The sequence below is a fragment of the Chamaea fasciata genome, unplaced genomic scaffold, assembly GCF_029207755.1.
Source record: "Chamaea fasciata isolate MVZ Bird 193981 ecotype frontalis unplaced genomic scaffold, bChaFas1.0.hap1 SCAF_16, whole genome shotgun sequence".
Lineage (NCBI taxonomy): Eukaryota > Metazoa > Chordata > Aves > Passeriformes > Sylviidae > Chamaea > Chamaea fasciata.
Window position 1 is genome coordinate 16,482,116 of NW_027094101.1, and position 21,323 is coordinate 16,503,438.

The 21,323-nt window shown below is 48.2% G+C and overlaps 1 protein-coding gene across 1 annotated transcript; it reads left to right on the forward strand.

Moving 5' to 3' along the window:
• Positions 1-915: 915 nt before the first annotated feature.
• ROGDI (rogdi atypical leucine zipper) lies at positions 916-14,122 on the forward strand. The gene is made up of 11 exons (XM_066198135.1): positions 916-999; positions 3,262-3,333; positions 4,994-5,076; positions 6,380-6,434; positions 6,919-6,999; positions 9,274-9,369; positions 10,629-10,727; positions 11,207-11,320; positions 12,062-12,111; positions 12,628-12,754; positions 13,248-14,122. The coding sequence occupies exons 1-11, from the start codon at positions 958-960 to the stop codon at positions 13,287-13,289; spliced, it is 861 nt and encodes a 286-aa protein (XP_066054232.1). The 5' UTR covers positions 916-957; the 3' UTR covers positions 13,290-14,122.
• The last annotated feature ends 7,201 nt before the right edge of the window (positions 14,123-21,323 follow it).

The window sequence follows — 21,323 nt, forward strand, 5'->3', positions numbered from 1 at the left end:
TTACAGAGGATGAGTTTGGATAAATTCCATGCTCTGTCTACATAGGGCTGCTTGCATCTGGGATGAGAGGAGGACGCTTGGTTTTCATGTCCTGGTGTTGATGACAAGTTGTGTTTAAGTTTTGGGCTGGGATATCCATCCTTCTGGCATTTGGGTTTGAGTCCAGTGGAAGATCCTTGTCCATCACAGGAGGGTGGAAAGAGATGAGCATTAAGGATCATCTCAACCCCAACCGTCCCATGATTCTATGAACACTAACTCAGCAGTCAGTTGGGTATTCTAAGGACACGATCCTTAACTGAAATATTTACAAGCTCTGAATACTGCTTGTGGATAGACAGTTGAACAGCAGTAGCTCTTCCTGCCCTGAGGCACGAGGATGAAATGAAGTGCAGATGAGAGTGGGTTTCAGGTACGGTGAGTTACAGGTGCCCGAGGAAGCACTCCTTTTGAACACTGTCATTAGAAGCAACAGATAGGAAGTCGAGAGCTGTGCTTGCAGCAGGAACTGGGGCTGTTGGAACCTTTCCCAACAGATCATTCCCATCTCCCACCCTCCAGCGGTTGGTGTGGTGAAGGTGTTACGCCCTCACGTCTCGCTCTCAGTACAGCCGTCGTGAAAGGGAACTCACCGACCTCTCTGCAAAGACCTTACTGCCAGGATAAGGTATTTATTTTAAGAAGTGATGAGACCTGCACGTCTTCACTCGATTCTGAGTATTCGTACACGCCGCTCGGTTTGCTCCTCGCCGCTGTGCGCTCGGCTGGGGGCACGCAGGTCAGACCCGTGCTGCCGCAGCGACAGTCGCCCGGCTCGCGCGGGACGTCGGCCCCGCCGTGCCCGATGTCGCGCACGGGGCCCCGCCCTCGCGGGCGGCGCAGGGAAGCGGCGTTGCCCAATCAAGCGCCGCTGGGCCGTGCGCGCGGGGTGCCGGGGGCGGGGCCGGCGGAGTCAAGATGGCGGCGGCGATGGCGAACCAGGGGGAGCGGGCGGTGCTGGTGAGTCGGGCGGGCGCTCGGCGGGGCCGGGGCGAGCGGCAGCGGCGTCTCTCTGCGTATGACAGCACTGCCGGAGCCCCGCAGACTCGTTTTTGTTTGGTCGGGCTCGGGCGGGGAGCCGCGGAGTGGCGGCGAGGCCGTCCCGTGCACCTGGGTCCGGGCCGAGCGCTGTGCGGGGGCTGCCCGGGCCCAGCGCTAGAGCTGCTGCCCTGACTGCAGGCGCTGCCCAAGTTCCGGCCGTGCTGTCGGGCCAGGCTTTCGGGCACCCTGTCGCCGGGTGGCAAGGCCGGGTCGCCCTGCTCCCAGCACAGCGTCAATGTGCCCTTTAACCTTGGTGTCCCGCTGAACCGCCACGCACATGGCGAGTCCCCGAGCTGCCCTAGTGACCAGGTATCAGCGGGAGAGGAGCTTCGAGGAGTGAAATCTCTGGTCTGGAGAAGGGGTATAGAGATCTATCGGTCTGGGTGGAAGGCCACATAGGATAATGGGTTTTTCTAATGTCATGGTTTAGAAGAGTATGACCAGCATTCCCCAAAAATACAACTGTGCAGTGTGCACAGATGTGCACGAACTTGACTTAGTCCATAATTAATGGGCAGGGGAAGGGAGATTCCTTGCTGTGACTAAAGGGAAGAAAAACACCAGTGGGTTTGAGTAAAAACACTTGCATGGTGCTGGTGGGTGTTCGAGGTGCTAAAGGCATCTGCTGCACCCATGGGATCACCCATGGATTCCTTTGGGAGCCTGGAGGAGGGCAGACATTATAGAGTGAAAGAGCTGTAGATCTATCTTCTCTCTGGTGATCAGTGACAGGATCTGAGGGAACAGCATGGAGCTCTGTCAGGGGAGGTTTAGGCTGGATATTTGGAAAAGTTTCTTCACCCAGAGGGTCATCGGGCACTGGAATAGGCTCCCCAGGGCAGTGGTCACAGCACCCTGCCTGACAAATTTCGGGGCGTGTTTTGACAACACTCTCAAGCACATGGTAGAATTATTGTGGCTATCTTATGCAGAGTCCACACTTGGACATCATGATCCTTGTGGGTCCCTTCCAGTTAAGAACATTCTATGATCAGTATAATTCCCAGAAAGCCAAAACAGGATTAAAGGGTCAAAGTCACTGGTCCTGCACCCAAACTGCTTTAAAGGATAACAGGGAATCTTGCCTGGCTTTGTAGTGTGTGGTTGCCTTGGATAAATGTTTGCTGAAACAAACCTGACTTTGTCCTACTGGTTGTTGGGATAACTTTTGCATAAGGTGATGACACATCAGTGGGGTGTTGTGTTCCTCATGGTGAACAGGAACCATCTAGCAGAGAAACTGAAAGTTTAAAGTTCATAGCTTGCCTGTTTTTCTGTGGGCAACCTGCTCAGAACTTTCCCCATGGAAATTTTTTCTTACAGGATGGCAAGTGGCAATCTTTTCTTTGTCCCGTGCTTGCTTCTGTTCCCCACTTCTTTGATGACCTGCATGGGGATTCATGGTTCAACAGGAATATTAGATGTGCCTTGTGGGTCTGCTTTATACAGGCTTCTCTGTGGCAGCAGCTGGTGGAGGCTCAAGGGCCTGAGTCATCAGATCCAAATTTGTTCCTTACTGAATTTGTCCCAATGATGGGAGTGCCCAGCCTGTGTGTCCCCCCCCCCCCCCCCCCCCCCTTTCAGTTTGCTTTGGTTTTAGACTGCTATTGCTTGGGGAAATGCTGGAGTTGGGACAGGGGATGCTCATTTTAGGTTTTGTTTCTCACCACCTAATTAGCAACAAATTGTCTGCAACTTGATTCAGTTTTGCCTGTGCCAAGAGTTGGTAATGGATCTCCCTAACTTTATCTTGGCCCGTGATCTTATTTACTCCCCTGACCCATTGAGGAAGGGGCAGTGAGGGAGGCTGGGTGCAGTGAGGTCTGGCAGCCAGGTGAGTTCATCCCAACAGCTTAAAAGGATATCACAGTTTTTGAAGCAGTAGTATTTTTACTTTGCTCGGAAAGTTGCATTCAATTCTAGGTTTTTTGGTACAGTAATTTGTGTGAACATGGCTTTCTTAAAGTCAGGGCAAGAATGAGGAGAGTTCATTGGACTGGAGTGGAGATGTGGAGACTTAGATGTTTCAACAAATCAGGTAGAAATCTTTTGTTCTCCTTTATTTAAACAGCATGGAAATAGCAGTACACTTAGAGCTTAAATAATTTTCACATGTATCTGTGAGATTTGCTTCCAGTGTTTGATGTCTAATAATTCCACTGCGTTCTTCCCATGACATAGGAAGAAGAATTTAAATGGCTTTTACAAGAAGAGGTCCATGCTGTTTTGAGACAGCTGCAGGATATTTTGAAGGTGAGGTAAATTTTGTCTGAGTTTTGTGTTGTGGCTTTGTTTGACCTTCTGTGTAAGGAATGGTGATTGATTTCCCCTGCAGAAAAAAAAATTTGATCGAGGCTGCACAAAAAGGTCATCCATGTATGTTCCAGTTCTGTCCCCAGTGCTTGCTTGCCCTCTGCTCTTGAGGACTCCCAGTAGAACTGATTTCCCCAAGATTGCTCTGTTCTTGACCCTCTGCTGAGAGCTGCTTTGAAAAGGCACATGGAGGCAGCCAGACCTATCTGCCAGGCATTTGCCTGAGATATGAATATTTTCTGGAACTGAGAATCTGGATCTGCCTGTAACTCTGACATGTGCTGGTGGAAGCAAGCAACATGGCCTTTAGCTGACAGCTGCTACTTGTGCAGTAGTTACTAGCATGCACTCTCCTTGTTCAACATCATCCTTTCCTCAACATACTCACTCCTGTACTGGTACCTGCCCCTTTCAGAGGCCTGGTGTTATCGTTACGATTCAGGATGGCTCATGTAAGGACATGCAGAACTCCGGTTCTTTGAGGGGCTTATAGCTAAGTTTGTTGAAAGACAGATTCTTTTTATACAGTGTTTCAGTACAATGAATACGATTGGTCCTTTGGGGCACCGCCTTTTTGTAAACGTATCTACCAGTAAACAAGTTGGAAAAACACCAGGTGCCAGGAGGAGGAAATCTACAAGATTGTTTCGGCTTCCTCCTTACGATTTCCCAGGCCAGACTGAGAGAGTTCTGTATTTGGCTTTCCCACAGGCTTCAAGCTTCTGCCTGGAGCCTAAAAATCCATGTTCTGACCACTGTCAGTTCCCACATGATGTGTTATGCTGAACCAGATGGGCAGCACTTTTCTCACCTTTCTCCAGCCTAAGCATGTGCTGCGGGGCTGACTCTTTCCAGGCAGCCACTGAGGAACTGGCCAAAGGGACTTGTGTGCACCGAGAGTACACCGTGTGTCTGCTGTGTCTGCTGCCAGTTCAACAGGCCCAGCCCCTTCACACTCTCTGGTTTTGGGAGGTTTTGGAGTGATGGAAGAGGAGGGCCAAAAATGTGGAGGTGAGGGGCAAGTACTAGAGCAGATATGAGTGCCATAGTGCTGACTCAGAACCCCAGGACTGGAGTCAGTAGCAGGTGGCAATAGACTGCAATACCTGTATATATAGTACCCGTTTTGAAGAATTTATTATGGTTTGAGGGTGTAGTGTTTAAAGGGCAGTCACCAACCAGTATAACCAGGTGGAGGACTGGAGAGGGCAGGTTTTCACTCCAGGCTTCCTTCATGTGTAAAGACCAGCTGTGATAAGGGGCTGCACCATGGTGCCTGAGGGTGTGCAGAGCTGAGCTGTCGGGTGCTGCCCCTTCTGTGGGCAGCTTGGGGATCCTGCTGGCACTACCCAGCTCCAGGGTGTGGGATTTCCAAATGCCTTTCACTATGGATGGCATGCGCTGAGCCTTCTCCTGGGCTTCACCAGTTGTGCAGTAGGATAAAATCCAAGTGCTCTGCTTGGTGGACTTCAGGAGACTGGCAGAGATGGCTGCTACATATTCAGCCCCTTGCTGGTGTCCACATTATCTCCATTCCTGCCTCATGGTATGCTGGGCCCAGGCAGAAGCTCCAGCACTCACTGTGTCCTCTCTTGGGCAGGAGGCCTCCCACCGCTTTGCCTTGCCCACCAGTGGCTCTGGAGGAGCTTTCAAGCAGGAGAACTTTGTTCTAAGCACATCAAGGTAAGTGGTGGTGGTCAGTGGGTCATTTCCCTCTGCAGCAGAGTGCAGATCCTGAAAGATTTGTGGTTAAGGGATTTGCAGAAGCCCTGGATTAATGGGTTTTCTTTAGTAGGAGATTTTGCCTTAAGGAAAACAAACTAACTCTCACAGCAGGTAAAGGTAACAGTCTGTAGCTGTGCTCCAGGGCTGCCTGAGCCAGCCTTGTGCCATTTCCTGCTGACACCTATAATGTAGTCAATGATTCCTGACCACATGCTTGTGTGTTGCCTCAGTGCTGCGAGCAGTTTGCCAAAGGGCATTTTTATGATTATGACACAGGGAGTTGCAGTTACAAGACCGAAATTCTGCTCTTGGCTCAATTACTGACCCTGACTTTGGAGAAATCTTAACCTTTGTCCTAATCTCCCTAAAATAGCAATAGTAAATCTCCTTCACACAAAGCAAACTGAGGCGTGTGCAAAAGGTGCTATAGGTATGCAGTTCTTCTGAAATTGATATCCATTTTTTGATACTCAGTGTGGCCCTTGGTCTCAATAGATGCTCTGGCAGAGTTCACCAGCTTGTCACAAAGCAGTTAACCTTAGTCTTTAGGAATGTCACAGCATTGAAAGGAATCGTGCAGTAATTCTGTACTAAGTGTGAAGGTTGTCTTCTTCAGATCTTAGTTCATTTAGTTTTCATTTGTTGTTGTAAGGTGGATCTTGCAGAGTTGATCTAAAGAGTCCCTAATATAGTAAAATGTAAGGTGTGGCCCAACCTGAAGCTTCAGTCTTCTCACACTGCCCATTGTAGATATGAGTCATCTTGCAGGACCTTTCAAAGGGTTTGGGGTGTGGGGTTTTTATTTATTTAAGGTTGTCGGGTTTTACTTATTTAGAGTCTTTTTTCTTGGAATGGGGTGTGGTTTATAGCTTTCAGCTCCTGTAGGAGTCATCCAACACTCCAGTGTCAATAATTAATTTATTGTCTTGTGCTTGTGCCTACTAGAGCTGTTTGTAATAGCAACCAAATTGTTGACAGGTGATAAATGGAATAAGAATGGGATCAGAAATTAAGTTAATGTTTTAGGCAGAGCAGTTAGGGTGAGGTGGCCCATAAAGAATATGACTGGAGTTTACCACAGGACAGGAACTGGCAACTTGAAAGTGTGTGTGGTGTTCAGCTACCAGGCAGAAGTAGTATTCAGATCCTGGGCACAAGGAGCCCGTGTTGGCTACACAGGACGAGGAGGGGAGGTGTTAAGCTGGCAGTTTATAGGTGCCTCTTGTGACATGTGTTGCCCAGATGTTTCTTCTCATTCCAGCACAGACCAGGTGAAAGGTGTGATGACACTGCAGGGAGATGCATTGTGTCAAGCTGTGAGTACTTGCTACACTTCTTGCTTTGTTCTACAGGGAGGAAGGTCACCCTGGTTATGTATTCGTATTATGTATGGTGATCAGTGTTCTTTGTCAGTTCTGCCTAATTGGCCTAGATGTTTCAGCAACCATTGTAATTTGTCAAGATTTAGCATCTGACGTCCCCTTCTACCACCACCGTGTGGTGGTGAGAGCTGTAGTCAACTTCCATGGGGATTCCTTGCCTTTACCACCTTTATTGTGTAATAACAATTTCCTTGAGGACCTTCTGGGCTGAGGTTATGTGTCCCGCCTGGATCCTGATTCACTCAATACCTTTCAACCTATTCTTTGTATTAATATCATCCTGTGGAAGCACTGAGGTTCTGGCTGTGCGAGGACTGCAGTTTGCCAGGATGGTCTGGAGGAGGGGAATGCAACTGCCAGCCTCCATCTTCTGCATACAGGCATTTCTTGCTCTCATGTGCTTGTTTCTTTTTTCAAGGATGTTAATCTGAAAATGCACAGAAACAATCAGCTCCTGCATTTTGCATTCCGGGAAGACAAGCAGTGGAAATTGCAGCAGGTACCTGTTGACACCCATTCATAGCCTCAGTGCTCTCTGAGCAGTAACTTTAGTCTTTCGAGAGAGGCTGTTATGTCCATTCCACATGAGCTACAGTGGTAAAAGCTAAGAGAGGAAACAGGTGCAATTAAATCAGTTAAATTCAGCTGGGGTGCCTGCTCATTCCAGACACACCAGTTGATCTGAAGGCTGTCTGTATAGCTGTCCTTTAAAGGAGTGCCTGAGGTGCCTCTGCAGGACTGTCCCTTGTCACCCCAGGCTAGCAGGGCAAAGAGCAGCTTCAGGGGCTTTGAGTAGCTTGCTCTCATTCTCTTGCAGATGCATTTGTTTACACGGAGAACAAATTTTTGTGTTCCAGTAGTATGTCTGAGTTCCCTCAGTTTAGGAGTTAAAAGAATGCAGCTATCCAGAGCCAGAATCTTTTTCCCGTAATTTTGCTGGGACATACCTGTTTTCAGGACCTGACCTGAAGACATGGTTTTCCTCAATTACTTTGTCACAGCTGAGTAGGTTGGAGGAAAATAGATTCAATGTATTTCCTTGTGCCATAGCTCAGGTTTTTCTGGGTGATGTGTGGGTTTGGCATTGAGTGCAGTTCCCAAAGTCTGCTTTAGAAGTGAAGGCTCTACCTAGTAACTTTGTAGAAATCTAGAAAATTGGGTACTCGGGATGTTAATACCAAACTTGATTGAGTTTGCTTATGCCTTGCAACAAAGCAAGGAAGTTTTTGTGACAACACTCAGCAGTGCCTCCTCTTTTGTGGCTGTTTTGTACTGCTACCTGGTTGATCGACTTCTACCAGCTTTTATGGAAAACGACTTCCTTTATTTACTGGCATTATGTGTTCTAACGTTGTTCAGATATGGAGTGTGACTGTCCAAAGGATTGAGCACAAAAGCGTTTAAAGTGGTTATGTGGTGATCCTTGGCCTGTCTGAATTAAAAATTAGCATCTCAAAGGAGTGTCTTCTCTTAATGAATGATGTCGATTGGAGTTTTGTTTCTCTGTACAAAGTGAAAGAAGAAGTTGTAGCGTAGGCATGAGTAACACAAGTGCAGGCACATAAATTTTGAGGAAGTTGATTAGCAAACAAAGCAAAGTCAAGGGGGAACATGAGTGAAGCAAACCATAGCAGCATGGTTGGCATTGCTTGGTTGGGTAGTGGTGCCAGGAGGAGTTTGGCTTGCTCAGAAGCCTTTGTGAGATGTAAAGGCTGGAGGTGGTGATACTTGGAGATGCCCAAATACCTGCAGTCTCTCTGCAATCTGACATTGTCACTCTTTTCTCTGTGGCCTCTAATGCAAGAGCTTTCTAAGAGCAGGGGTGTTTTGTGTTCCCTGAGCTCTGCATTAGAAGGATCCAGAGCCAGGTCTATCCCAGGGATGCTTCTACAAGGATGTAGATCTGGGAGCTGTGACTTCTGGAGGGCATTGTAAGTATATGAAACTACACATACCCCAAGCTGTGTGGCCCATCTCCCAGCAGAAACGTCTTGTACAGGCTTCTCTGCTTAGCTGTTCCATTTGCACTATCTAATTTACTCCTTGGGCTTGTTTTTCAATTTTCATGCTGCTGCCTGAAACTGAGCACAAGTCAGCTTCTCCCAGGTCCATTGTCTTCCTCTGGTTTGCCCTTGCTCCCATGAAAGCAAGGATACACCTATCAACCTTGCTTTTTATAACTTGCGTGTTCCACTTGCTTGAGGGGAACTCCAGCCAGTTGTGTCCTGAGTCTGGTCTGGTCCCAGGCAATGGCACAGCTTCTTGGTGCTGGAGATAACTCTCCATCCCAACAATTTTACTTTAGAAGGCCTCTGGGATACTGAAGTGAGACACTGTATTAGAAATCAGTGCTTGCTGCTCATTGGTGTCGTTTGTTTCAGCTCTGATAGGATGAAATCATTGTTCATGATGCTAGAGCTGAGTGCCACGTATGCCACTAGCAGTGAGAATTCCTACCAAGCCGTTGTGGCCAGAGTGCTCCCAGGATGAGAGTGCTTGATGTCACTTCAGGACAGGAGCAGTATCTGTACTGACAATCCAAGTTGTAGTTGTCAGACTGTTCTGTATCTCCAGTCCATGCATGGAGAACCCAGTAATGCTTCTGGGCAGCAGTGGTAGGTTTGTGTTAAATAGTGTCTGACATTTTGACTTGGCATTACATTTGAGAAGACACCATTCTTAAGGTCAGTGAGATAATTGGGGAAACCTTTACTTCCCAGTATGGGTTACTACGGAGTATTTCTTTCATCGGGCTGCATTTGTACCTTTGCAGATCCAGGATGCTAGAAACCATGTGAACCAAGCCATTTACCTGCTTATGAACAGAGATGTGAACTACCAGTTCAAAACAGGCTTGGAGGTGCTCAAGGTGAGGAGAAAGCCCCTGCTGCTTGGGTAGGGACATGCATTTTTCTTCCCTTAATTTGTTGTTTTAAACACAGTTAATGCACATTACTGTCTGAGTCTCTTAGTGGAAACAGACCTCACAGTTGTATCCATGCCAAGAAGTGTCCATGTGACCTCTTAATTTATATGAATCTGTACTAGTTTAGCGTTAGTAACAGAGCTGTACATCCTGGTGAACAGTAATCTGAGCAGTCAGTGCTCTGTTACACCCCAGTGATAATCTGGGAGGATATTCCTTGATCTTCTGTGGATGATGTTGTTACATAACTTACTCTCTTTGTTGATCAGTGCTGCTGGCGAGAGCAGCAGCGAGTCAGCTATCAGTAAACAGAAGATGGCAGATTTACTGAAAATCTGAAAGTGACTTCTCTCTTGCCAGTAGTATTTTCTGGGGTCTAATACAGAGCAGCTGCTGCAAGGCAGTGAAGCCCAACCTTCTGCTTGGAAATGCTCTCTGAAGGCACCAGAATTTCAGCTTGCTCATTAGAATCCGTCACAACATCAAGCATGAGAAAACTAAACCTTTTTAGTTTCCATATGGGCAAGGGTTGCTCATAGGAAGAAACTAGTTAATAAAACTATTTCCTTTTACTTTCAAGTGGAAGTAAGGGGAGATGTTAGTCATAATACAAAGTGCCTTCATCTTAGCAGTCATGAGCTCTATAGCAGATATGTTGCTTCCCCCTTTTTTTCTGGAAGATGAAGTCTGCCTGGGTAGAGCCTTTGAACTGTGGATTCTGGCAGGATTGGCCTCAGAGTGAGCTGGTTCTTTTTTTCTACTGCCTCACTCATAGCTGGTTATGGACAGAGGGAGCCCATGCAGCAGTTGTACCTGGGATGTGGGAGTGGGGAGACGGAGAACGCACCTTGTTTTTTCTTTAATGCCTGTTCTTCTCAAGAGCCGATGATGAGTTTGATGCCTGTGTGGCATCAGTAATTGATCTTATGTTGGCTTGGTATTCTTGTCATGAATAGCTGTTCTCATCAGTTGCTGGTATTGAACATTCCTGACCTGCCTCATAAGTCTCTGATGGTAGTAACAGTTGAACTGCATTTATGTGGGAGTCACCCTTTCCCAATGAGTTCCTGAATTCCTGGAAGGATGAGGGGTAGTGGCAGTTGTTGTTTTAACACTTGAAGGAGGTTGTAGGATTCTGCAGCACACTGTCCAGAGCTGTCAAGGAATCACACTCACCAGTGGTTCTGTACATTATCTTGTAGCTTATGGATGCTGTGATGTTACAGCTCTCCAGAGCCCGAAATCGGCTAACCACTCCTGCCACTCTGACACTACCAGAAATTGCCTCTAGTGGTCTCACAGTAAGTATATGGTGATCTAGATCTTTATACAGATCTGGCAGCATTACAACAGTTTGGATACTGGGTTGCATCCTGGTGGAAGTGGGTTTCCGAGGTGTCTCCTGAGGCAGAACTGCAAGTGCAAATCCTGAGTGGTTTTGGCTGAGCTGTATCTTCCTGTGGGAATGTAGATGACTTGGGCATGAGAACTCTGGTTCTCTGAGAGCAAGTTCTGTTCTGTGCCCAAGAGTCTTGTCCAGGGATGATATGCCCTTGTGAGCACTGCTCCATCCTCTCTTGTCACTGTCATGCACATACCATTTGATCAAGGGCAGCAAGAGCAGCAATCGTTGCCTGCAGCTGCTCAGTCTTTGTTTCTCTCCTAATGTTTTTTTTTTTTGCCATGGGCTAATTGTAGAGTGGCTTGAGAAAAGGGAATGATTTCCCAGCATTAGAAATTATGATCCTTTCACTGACAAAGAAACTGATTTTCTTGCCAGAAAATGTTCACCCCTGCGCTGCCTCCAGACATCCTTGTGAATTTCTATATTAACCTGAACAAGCTGTGCCTCACTGTCTACCAACTCCATGTGCTGCAGCCCAACACAACCAAGGTGATGCCTGCTATCTCCTGAGTCTTGTTTAGTTTCTTCTCCTTACGTCCCACTGTGAGGAGGAGATCACACTGCTACCTGGTGCAATATTGTGTTAATAAGATAATGCAGAAGTAAGTTCAGCCGGTGCTACGTGTCTGTGTTTAGGTCTGCTGCCCACAGAACATTGCCTCTAAATCTAGTTTGGGGCAAGGCTGCTTAGCCTAGAATAAGATACCAGTGCTCTGGAGTAAGCCATTTTTTACCAAATACTTTATATGTAGTTCGATAATTTAGTGTAATTTTGGAAGGCCGTAGTTGCATTGATCCAGTTTACATCAGAGTAGCATCTTGGGTTTCTTAATGGAGTTTTGATGGATACTTTCCTGCTTCACCTGTTGCGTGGGCCAACTTGATGTCCTGTAAAACAAACATCAAACTCTTAAGCTTTATGAAATGCAGTCCTTCCATAAGGAAGATTTTCCTAAAACTCAATTTTTTGTTTTTCTTCTGGATTTTCTCATCTTATTTCTGTAGTGATAAAATTTGTAGCTACATTGAACTCAGCTGAAGTGTAGAATTTCTTTCATGAAGGAGCAGGAAGGGTTCTAACAAAGCGGATTCCATATTGATGGAGTGTCCAGGCAAATAGAGCGTGGGTGTTTCTTGATGTCAGGCTACTGAAAGTGTAAACCTTAAATGTCTTTCTTTTAAGTGGTTTGTTGACCACATCAAAATCCTAATTACCTTTTCCTTCTCTAGAACTTCAAGCCTGCTGGAGGGTCTGTTTTGCACAACCCTGGGGCCACTTTGTAAGTACAGTCACTACAAGGGTAGTGTGCCTGGATAGCAGGTGTTGGTATGTCTTGAGGGTGAAATCCAAACAGCTGTGTGCGGTTTCCCTTGTAGCATCTCCAAAGTGGAGATGCTGGACTGAGTCACTTGCTGTGCCTGTGAATGCTTTGTTGTGTCTCTTTAATGACTTGATCCTAAAGGCCAAAATATATGAATTTCCAGGATTCAGCCCATCTAGACACTGCCATGAGCATATCTAAAGATGAGAGTTTACAACAAAAATGAGTGTTAGTGGCATTGCCATCTGCATTCCCTGCCTCTGTGCCTGTCTGGAATGAAGTGAGGTTCCTACCTTCGCCCTTTAGCTTAACTATAAATCTGGTCAGAGGTGGACTCCAGTGTTTGCATTCTGTCAGTTTGCCAGGTGCTGATTTATACATGATAGAAATCATCATAATCTCTCTATGGGAAAGTAGGACGGTTGAGTTCTTTGCTGTTGTGTGTGAAGCTGTGCTCTTTTCCCCCATCTCCAGTGAGTTTGGCAGCCAGCGATACGAAGTCAGCCATGTCCATAAAGTGGAATGTGTTGTCCCGTGGTTAAATGATGCCCTTGTCTTCTTCACAGTTTCACTGCAGCTTTGCCAGCAACTGAAGGACAAGGTAATGGCCTTAAAAAGGGGGCTTTGTTTTTAACTCTGGATTTTGAGAGGACCACAGATCTGATGTGATGTTATTCTGTTCAGCTTGCTGAAAATAAGGGATGAGTCAGTGTTGTGGAGCCAGGGAGCTGGCTGGCACTGCCTAGCAAGCAGCCATAGGACAGGTATAGTGGTGTGGCAGATGTCTGCTGAGCTGGTGACTAGATGGAAAGGAGCAAGTGGATGCTTCTGTGTTTTCAGTCATGAGGTGGATGAGAGGAGACAAGCAACCTCGATTCCAATAGATCGATGCTCAGTTCCAGCTTTGCAACTGCCACCTTGAGCAAGTAACTTTGTGCTCCTTGAGGGACAGCAGCAGCAAACCTGCCTTTCAGTAGTGCAGTGCTGAAGTGTATAATGCTGTGAAGCTAAGTCCTGCCTCACACATTATGTGCTCTTTTTTTTTTTGGTCCAAGGGGTATAGGAACTTACCTGCTTTTGTTCTTGCTTTCCAGATCTCCGTTTTCTCCAGTTACTGGAACTACAGACCATATTAATTCTCTGTGGAATGATCTAATCCTTTACAGTACTTCCAGTGGGTCTCTCTGTTCTCTCATGCCAGCTGAGTCCAGGTCAGCCTGAGGAGTGCTGGTGTTCACTGCCAGATGCCCTGCACAGGGCAGGGTCAGTGTACCCAGAGACACAGCTTAAGTAGCCTTGTCTTGGATTGCTGCATAAGCCGAGCCCCAAGTAGTGCTGGGTGGTTGGCAGGAACTTCCATTGGTCCCTCTTAGGCATTGTGTGGTTCACACTTCCCAAGCTCCTGATGAGTTACACAGGTCTCTTTAAAGGGACAGATGCTCTGGACCACCCTCACTAACTAGATCTGTGAATTGTGCTGTAACTAACTCCTTGACTGTGAAGTATCTAGGAAGGGGGTAAAACAGACTAACTTAACACACCTCTTAAAAAGTATGGCATGTTGCTCCATACAGTGAAATACATTTCTCTTACCTGGTCCAGCTGTGCTTATAACTAACCCTGAGTGACTCCCTCCCCTGCCTGTTCTGACCATCCCCATGTTACTGATTCCCGTTTGGGGATGCTCTTACTTGCTGCTGTTTGAATTCTTTCCCCCCTATCCAGCATCAATGTGATTATTTTTTCCTAAGCCCTAGTTGGGCCAATTGGTCTTTTCCAGGTTTAGTATCTTGTTTTCACTGCCAGCCTTTGAAGTTGCCTTGGTGTACCTTGTGCAGTCTTTCATCTTGTTATTAGAGGCAAAGCAAGTACCACATTGCTACTATGATTTGCTGCCTGTGGATGCTACAATGTGTCATTCATCTCTTTAGCAGCTGCTAACTGTGAAATAAAGACTCTTATACCTGCAGTGCTCATGTGAGCTGTGGAAGAATGAATATCTGAGATTCTGTGCTCTCTCACAAGTGAGTGGCTGTTCTTGGTTATGCATGCTGGATTGTCTTTTGCGTTACTGAAGAGGACAGTAGTGGAGGCACTGCTAGCTGGGCAGCTCTTCAAAGGCTGAGCCTGTTTGCATAGCCTCGGCCCAGTGCTGTCTGATACTTGAATACTACCTTGTCTTGGTTTGAAAGACAGATATCTGCTAGGGAGGGGCATGGCCTCCCTTCGGAATGGAGAATTCAAACCCCCTCCCTCCAAATTATTATAATTTAGAAAATTAAAGGGGCTTCCAGACAGAGGTATGGGAATAGGAATAACAGTTCTTTACTAGTATGTATAACAAAGCAAACAAAAACAACAACTACAGCATTAATAACAAAACGCTACCAAGAACCTTGAGCGCTTTGCTTCACAAAACCCAGGGGAGTTTGGTCTTGGTGCTGGACTCCGAGAGCACCAGGCTGGAACAGTGGAAAGTCCCGGGCTGGAAAGGTAGGATGTCCCCGGCAGGCAGGGGCAGGGTGTCCCAGCAGGGCAGGGGGTGCAGGGTCACACTGCAGCAAAAAGAGCAGTGCAGAAGAAGCCATGACAGCAGGGCAGGGCTGGCCCACCTCCAGCAGGGCAGGCAGAGGAGCTCAGAATTCCAGGGTTTGTGAGCAGATAATGGTAGATTTCCCAGGACCGGTCTTTCTGGTGACAGTGAACTGCTCCTGCAGCAAGCAACAAGCCTGGCCGTCCTGTCTCCGATGCCGAGAGCAAGAGAGTGAAGCTGCCTCCAGCTCTGTCCTTTACCTGCCCCAAAAACTCGAATTATCTCCCCCTCTGAGTGAAACTCCCAGAGACAAAAGGAGAGTAGCCAGGTGCTACTCCACTCCTTTGTGCCCTTGTTCTGCCTGAGTACCTATAAGCACCCAGTAGTTAGTTTCCTAGCAACTTTCTGGGGAAAATTCTGTAAGTAAAAAAACCCAACAAATCTAACCCCCAACATACCTGAAGTAGTTTTCCAAGCATGCCTTGACAGTCACATTTGGCAGAGGCACTCAGACTGGGGTGGGTTGGCTCATAGAGTCATTCAGAACATCTCCGGCAGAGTGGGAAGTCCCCAGGTCCCTGTTCAGGATCTTCTCAGGAAGATCCACATGGCTTGCCCACATGGCTTTGTTGCCCTTGGACGTCTTTTAAACCTTCTCATACATCTTTTTGTGAACAGGTGTGTGTAAATGCTCCTGAGTTTCACTTGTTCTGAATAGCCTTGAGGAACAGTGGAAGGGACAGCTGCTCTGACAGGAAGGATGATGAAGAGCATGGGCAGTCGAGTTCCTCTCCCACATTTGCTACTCTAGAGCTGGCAGGGGCAGACGCAGTTTGATGGAAGAAGTAAAAATTCCCAGGGGTTAGATCCCAATCAGTGGCAAAGTTGGGGCTCAAGAGACCTGGTTTTGCTAACGAGAATTCTGTAAGGGACTGGCCAGGAGAGACATAGCGGGTGGGGTTAACAAAAAGCCCCACACAGAGCCCTAGTAGTGGCAGACAGCATATCATGCTGCATTCCAGTACAGCCAAGCTTCCTTAAGGTCAAGAAAGGTAGCGTTAGGAGATAGACAGCAGTGCTGAGTGGGGACAACAGAGGCCCTGCGGATGTGACTGGAGGAGAGCAGTGAGAAAACGGGCGGACAGGGAGAAGGCTGTCTGCACTCCCTGCTGCTCCCAGGGTTGGTTCTAGGACGTGACTGAGGATCCCTCTGCTTCGTAGAGTAAAGCTATCTCATTTGCTGTGCCAGAACACAGGTCTGGGAGCTATTTCCTGCCAGGCAGACCTGTGTTGTCCTCAGCCTGAGCAGCTTGAACACTGCTTTGTCTTTGGATGTTGGGTGTTGGGTCTTCCTTCCTGCCTTCCTCACTTCCTTCTGTCCTGCCTTCCCTGAGGCTCCTCCCACACTGACCGGGCTCCCCAGGGAATGCTTAAGGCCCCGAAGCTGCCACACCTCCAGGAGCCTTTGCACACTGCTCCCAGGGATGCCCAGGCTGGGATGTTCTGGAGGATGTCTCTGCAGGGCCAGGGCCTGGATTCGATAATTCCACTGGGTCTCCCTCCCAGCTCAGCCCCTTCTGCAATTTGGCTCAGCCTTTGTGGCCCCAGCAGACGCTGGCAGAGCTGATGAGGGCAGGGCAGGAGCAGGGCAGCCCCAGCGCAGCAGCTCCAGCATTTCCTTGTCTGTGACACTACCATGGTGGCAGCCCTAATGTTCCGCTCTGTGACACCGGTGTGGTGGCAACCCCAATGTTCCCTCCCTGCAGCTGCTCCAAGGGAAGCTTCCAGAGCTGTGTCCAGTCAACCAAACCAACTGGCCACTGAGCACCCCCAGTCTGGGCTGATGTGGTTTCCTCTGCAGACAGCTTGGGGAAGGTCCCCTTGGCCACCTCCACATTGCCACAGACAAGTGTCAGATACAGTTACAGAGCTCTGCCCAGAGCTAACAGGGGGTGGTTGACTAATAGAAAACCAAAAAAAAATCCCAAGAGCAGAACTCCCCAAACAGTAGACCTGTTCCATCCTTCAGTCATTACGCCATCATGCACACAGGACCTGAGACTGCAAAAAATGAGGATTCATTGAGCACATTTGCAGGAAAAGCAGGTTTAGGACAGACTCCCAGTAAGCCAGTTCTCAGCTGAGCAAAAATGACACTTTTGGCATCTGCAGGGCCCTTGGAAAGTGCAAGAGCCAGATCCTCAGGCCACAGGGGAGAAAAAGGCTCTGAATTGCCCATCCCTGGCACACAAACCCTGTTCCCAGGTTGCTTCCCACACAGGATTCCTCTGGAGGACCCCAGAAAGCTGACAAACAGCTCTGGCTAGTCCATGTCCCCTGTCCTAAAGCTGTCTGGGAGAATTGTCATCTCCTGTGACACAATCCCTCCTGGCCTAGTGCATAGCGCCAGAATGATCTTTGCTTGATGAAGATTTGCTGCAACCACAGAAAGCCTCTAGTTCAGGGTCAGCTTTCCTGCTCAGCCAGACCCCCCGCATGCCCTGGCAGCAGGGAATTGCTGGATCTTGGTGGTACTGGTGTGGGCAAACAATGGACCAGTGCCGGGAATTTGCTGGATGTGGACTCCTGACACTAGCAAACTACCAGATCTAGGCAGTGCTGGCACTGGTACCAAGAATTTGCCAAAATAGAAAGAAAAATTTAAAAATAAAGAGAAAAGAAAAGAAAAAGAAGAGAAAAGAAAAGGAAAAGAAAAGAGAAAAGGAAAGGAAAGGAAAGGAAAGGAAAGGAAAGGAAAGGAAAGGAAAGGAAAGGAAAGGAAAGGAAAGGAAAGGAAAGGAAAGGAAAGGAAAGGAAAGGAAAGGAAAGGAAAGGAAAGGAAGAAAAGGAAGAAAAGGAAAGAAAAGAGAAAAGGAAAAAGGAAAAGAAAAGGAAAAAGGAAAAGAAAAAAGAAAAGGAAAGGAAAGAAAAGAAAAAACAGAAAAGGAAAAAGGAAAAGAAAAGAAAAAAAGAAAAGAAAAAAGAAAAGAAAAGAGAAAAGGAGAGAAGAAAAGGAAAAAAGAAAAGAAAAGAAAAAAAGAAAAGAAAAAAAAAGAAAAGAAAAGAAGAAAAGAAAAAAGAAAATAAAAGAGAAAAGGAGAGAAAAGAAAAGGAAAAAAGAAAAGAAAAGAAAAGAAAAAAAAAGAAAAAAGAAAAGAAAAGAAAAGAAAAAAAGAAAAGAAAAGGAAAAGAGAAAAAGAGAAAAAAGAAAAGAGAACAGAAAAGGGAAAATAAAAGAAAAGAGAAAGAAAAGAAAAGAAAATGGAGGAAAGGAAAGGAAGAGAGAAGGAAAGGAAGGGAGAGAAAGAAGGAAAGGACAAAAGACAGGACAGGACAGGAAAGGAAAGGAGGGAGGAAGGGAGGGAGGGAGGAAGGAAGGAAAGAAGGAAAGAAGGAAAGAAGGAAAGAAGGAAAGAAGGAAAGAAGGAAAGAAAAGAGGGATCCAGATCAGGTTTTTTTCTAGCATCTGTAACCTGAAATCTGGTATTTGCTGGCACCACCAGTGCCCAGATCCGGGAATTTCTCAGTGCTGGCAGAGCCCAAGTCCAACAATTGGCTGGAACAAAAAGCCCAAATCTGGCAATTTCCTGGTGCCGGCACTGGCACTGCCCAGATCTGGTACATTGCCAGGCCAGGAGTCAAGATCCAGCAGTTTGCCATCACTAGTTCCACCCAGATCTGGCAACTTCCTGCTGCTGGGACATGCGGGGGTTCTGGCTGAGAACGAAAGCTGACCATGAGCCAGGAGCCTTCCTTGGCTGCAGTAAAAGCTCAGTGTGCAAAGACCTTCCCGGAGCTGTGCCCTGGACCAGGAGGGTGTGTGCCATGGGAGCTGACCCTAAATTTCTTCTGCCAGGCAGCTTTAGGGCACAGAACATGGAGAAGCCAGAGCTGACTCAGCTTTCTGCAGTCCCTCAGAAGTATCCTGTGTGGGAGGCAGCCTGGGAGTGGGGTTTATGTGCCAGGGGCGGGCAACTCAGAGCCCTCTTCTCCCCTTGTGGCCTGAGGCTCTGGGCCTTGCCCTTTCCAAGGGCCCTGCAGAGCAGCCTGCCAAGGGGCCTTTTGCACTCGGATGAGAAGAGTCCTGCTACAAGGCTGTCCTCAAGCTGCTTTTGCAGCAGATGTGCCTGAGGAATGCTCATTTTTTGCAGTCTCATGTGCTGTGTGTGTGCAACTGAAACTACTGAAAGAGGGAGCAGCTCTGCTGGGGGCAGCATTGTCTTTTTCTTGGTGGTATTTGTTTTGTTTTGTTTTGGTTGATTGGTTGGTTTTGGTGTTTTTTGGTTTTTTTTAACTTACCCTGTCAGTTCCGGGCAGAGCTCTGTAACTGTATCTGACATCTGCCTGTGGCACTGTGGAGGTGGACAGGGGCTGTCTGCAGAGGAATCCACATCAGCCCAGGCCGGGGATGCTCAGTGGCCAGTCAGCTTGGTTGACTGGATGCGGCTCTGAACGCTACCCTCGGAGTCTCTCCAGGGAGTGAACACTGGAGCTGCCACCATTCTGGTGTCACAGAGAGGAGAATGCTGGGGCTGTCCCCACCCCCAACAGCTCTGCCAGTGTCTCAAGGAGACACAGAGGGTGAGCCAAAGGGTGAGAGTTACAGGAGGGGCTGAGCTGGGAGGGAGGCAGCAGGATCACGGAGTCCAGGCCCCAGCCCTGCACAGACAGCCCAACAATGGCAGCCTGGGCATCCCTGGGAGTGGTGTCCAAAGGCTCCTGGAGCTGTGGCAGCCTCAGGGCTGTGACCATTCCCTGGGGAGCCTGATTAGTGGCCCAGTTCCCTGCAGGGGAAGAAACTTTTGCTGATCTCCAGCCCCAGTCGTTCCCTCAGGTGCAGTCCCTGCTCCCCCCGGGGCAGAAGTCATAGCTGCCCCTGCTCTGTCCCTCAGGAGGAGCCGCAGCCCCCGGGGAGCTTTGAGCTCTGTCTGCTGGGCTGCAGCCGAAGCAACCCAGTGCCCACAGAGCTCTGGGGAAAGGTCTTGCCCCTGTTTTGGGGCTAGGCCAGTGCCACAGGGAGAACATCAACTTGCAGCTTCTGCCCCACAGCAGGGAAGAGCAGCAATTGCTGGCTAGGAGAGACTCTTGCCAAGGGCCTGCAGTGACTGGGCACAGCCAATGGCTTCATGCTGCTTGAGGGCAGGGTGAGATGGGACGTGGGGATGGAATTGTTCCCTGGAAGGGCGGTCGGGCCCAGGCACAGGCTGGCCCGAAAAGCTGTGGCTGCTCTGGAATCCCTGGAAGTGTCCAAGGCCTGGCTGGATGGGACTTCCTGCCCGGAAGGCAAAGGATGGGATGGGATGGGATGGGATGGGATGGGATGGGATGGGATGGGATGGGATGGGATGGGATGGGGTGGCGTGGCGTGGCGTGGCGTGGCGTGGCGTGGCGTGGCGTGGCGTGGCGTGGCGTGGCGTGGCGTGGCGTGGCGTGGCGTGGCGTGGAGTGGAGTGGAGTGGCGTAACATGCGGATTGCACTGTGGGGGTGGTATGTAGCTTGGGAGGAGTAGGGATTGCAAAGCAGGGAATGAAGTGGTTTGGGCTCTTGGAGTAGGGGACTAGAGGGAGGGAAACCAAGAGGAACTTTTGGGAGGCTCCTAATGGTTTTAGCAAATCTGGGGCTGCCAGCTGCTGCAGTGTCTACAGTACTCCCCTGCAGCCAGGGCATGTTTGGCAGGGAAACAGCCCTTGTGCTCAACACTGTCCTATAGGGGTTTCTGGAGGTCTGCCTGAATGTCCCTCATAAGCCTGACGTTTTTCTGGCTAAAGCTCCCTCAGCACCTACTCAGCCCAGGCTTGTCTTCCACATACTTCCCAACCTCCCCTGTACTTCCCAGCACCATGATCTAGCTTCTTGATATATTTCTGCTTCCAAACAGCAAGCACTTTTCTCTCTGCAGAATGGAGCAGTTAGTGGTTTACAATGCTGATATAGAAAAGTAACAAAGAGCCAGCAAAGATTTTGATTTCGCTGTGGCAGACATGGGAAAACTCCAACAGATCAGAAACTCTTGCAGAACTGGAAAAGGCAGAAATGGTGCTGCACTAGCTTCTTTGCTTGCTGGGAAAAAAGAAAACACCACAGGGCTTCTGCCAAAGCAAACCAATAAAAACAAGCACACAAACCGAAGGCTGAGTGCAATGTTTTCTCTGCAAGAGACAGCTTGGAGTTCTTGAGAGCTCTGATATGGAAAAGAGGCAACTAGGCAGCAAGGCATTTGCTCTTGCTGCTGAAGATATGGGAAAACTCGAAGTGCAGCAGAATGTCTTCCAGGGCTGGAAGAGGCACGAGTGGCGCTACACTAGCTTCTCTGCTTATGGAGAGCACAGAAAACACACAGGGCTGCTGCTCCAAGCAAAGCCACAGAACCCCCCTCTGAGGCCACTAGATCTGCGTGCAGCGTTCTCTCTTTCCTAGGAAGACTGTGGAACCTTCAGCACTGGAAATGGGAAAGAAAAACCAATTAGAGCTCTCTGGAGTGACAGCTGCAGGCAAGCTTGCGGTAAGGCAAAGGAAACCAAGAGTCCTGGTCTCACTCCTGTCATTAGATTTCTAATATTATTAATAGCATTTGGTAATAATTACACTAAAAGATTTGTCCTTTTTACCGCTAATATGGGAAGCATTTAAGCCAAG

Excerpts from the sequence above, each read along its gene's own strand:
- ROGDI (XM_066198135.1), top strand. The coding sequence starts at position 958 with ATGGCGGCGGCGATGGCGAACCAGGGGGAGCGGGCGGTGCTG. Across the intron at positions 10,728-11,206 it reads TTGCCTCTAGTGGTCTCACA|AAAATGTTCACCCCTGCGCT; the intron begins GTAAGTATATGG and ends TTTTCTTGCCAG. Across the intron at positions 12,112-12,627 it reads CACAACCCTGGGGCCACTTT|TGAGTTTGGCAGCCAGCGAT; the intron begins GTAAGTACAGTC and ends CCCCATCTCCAG.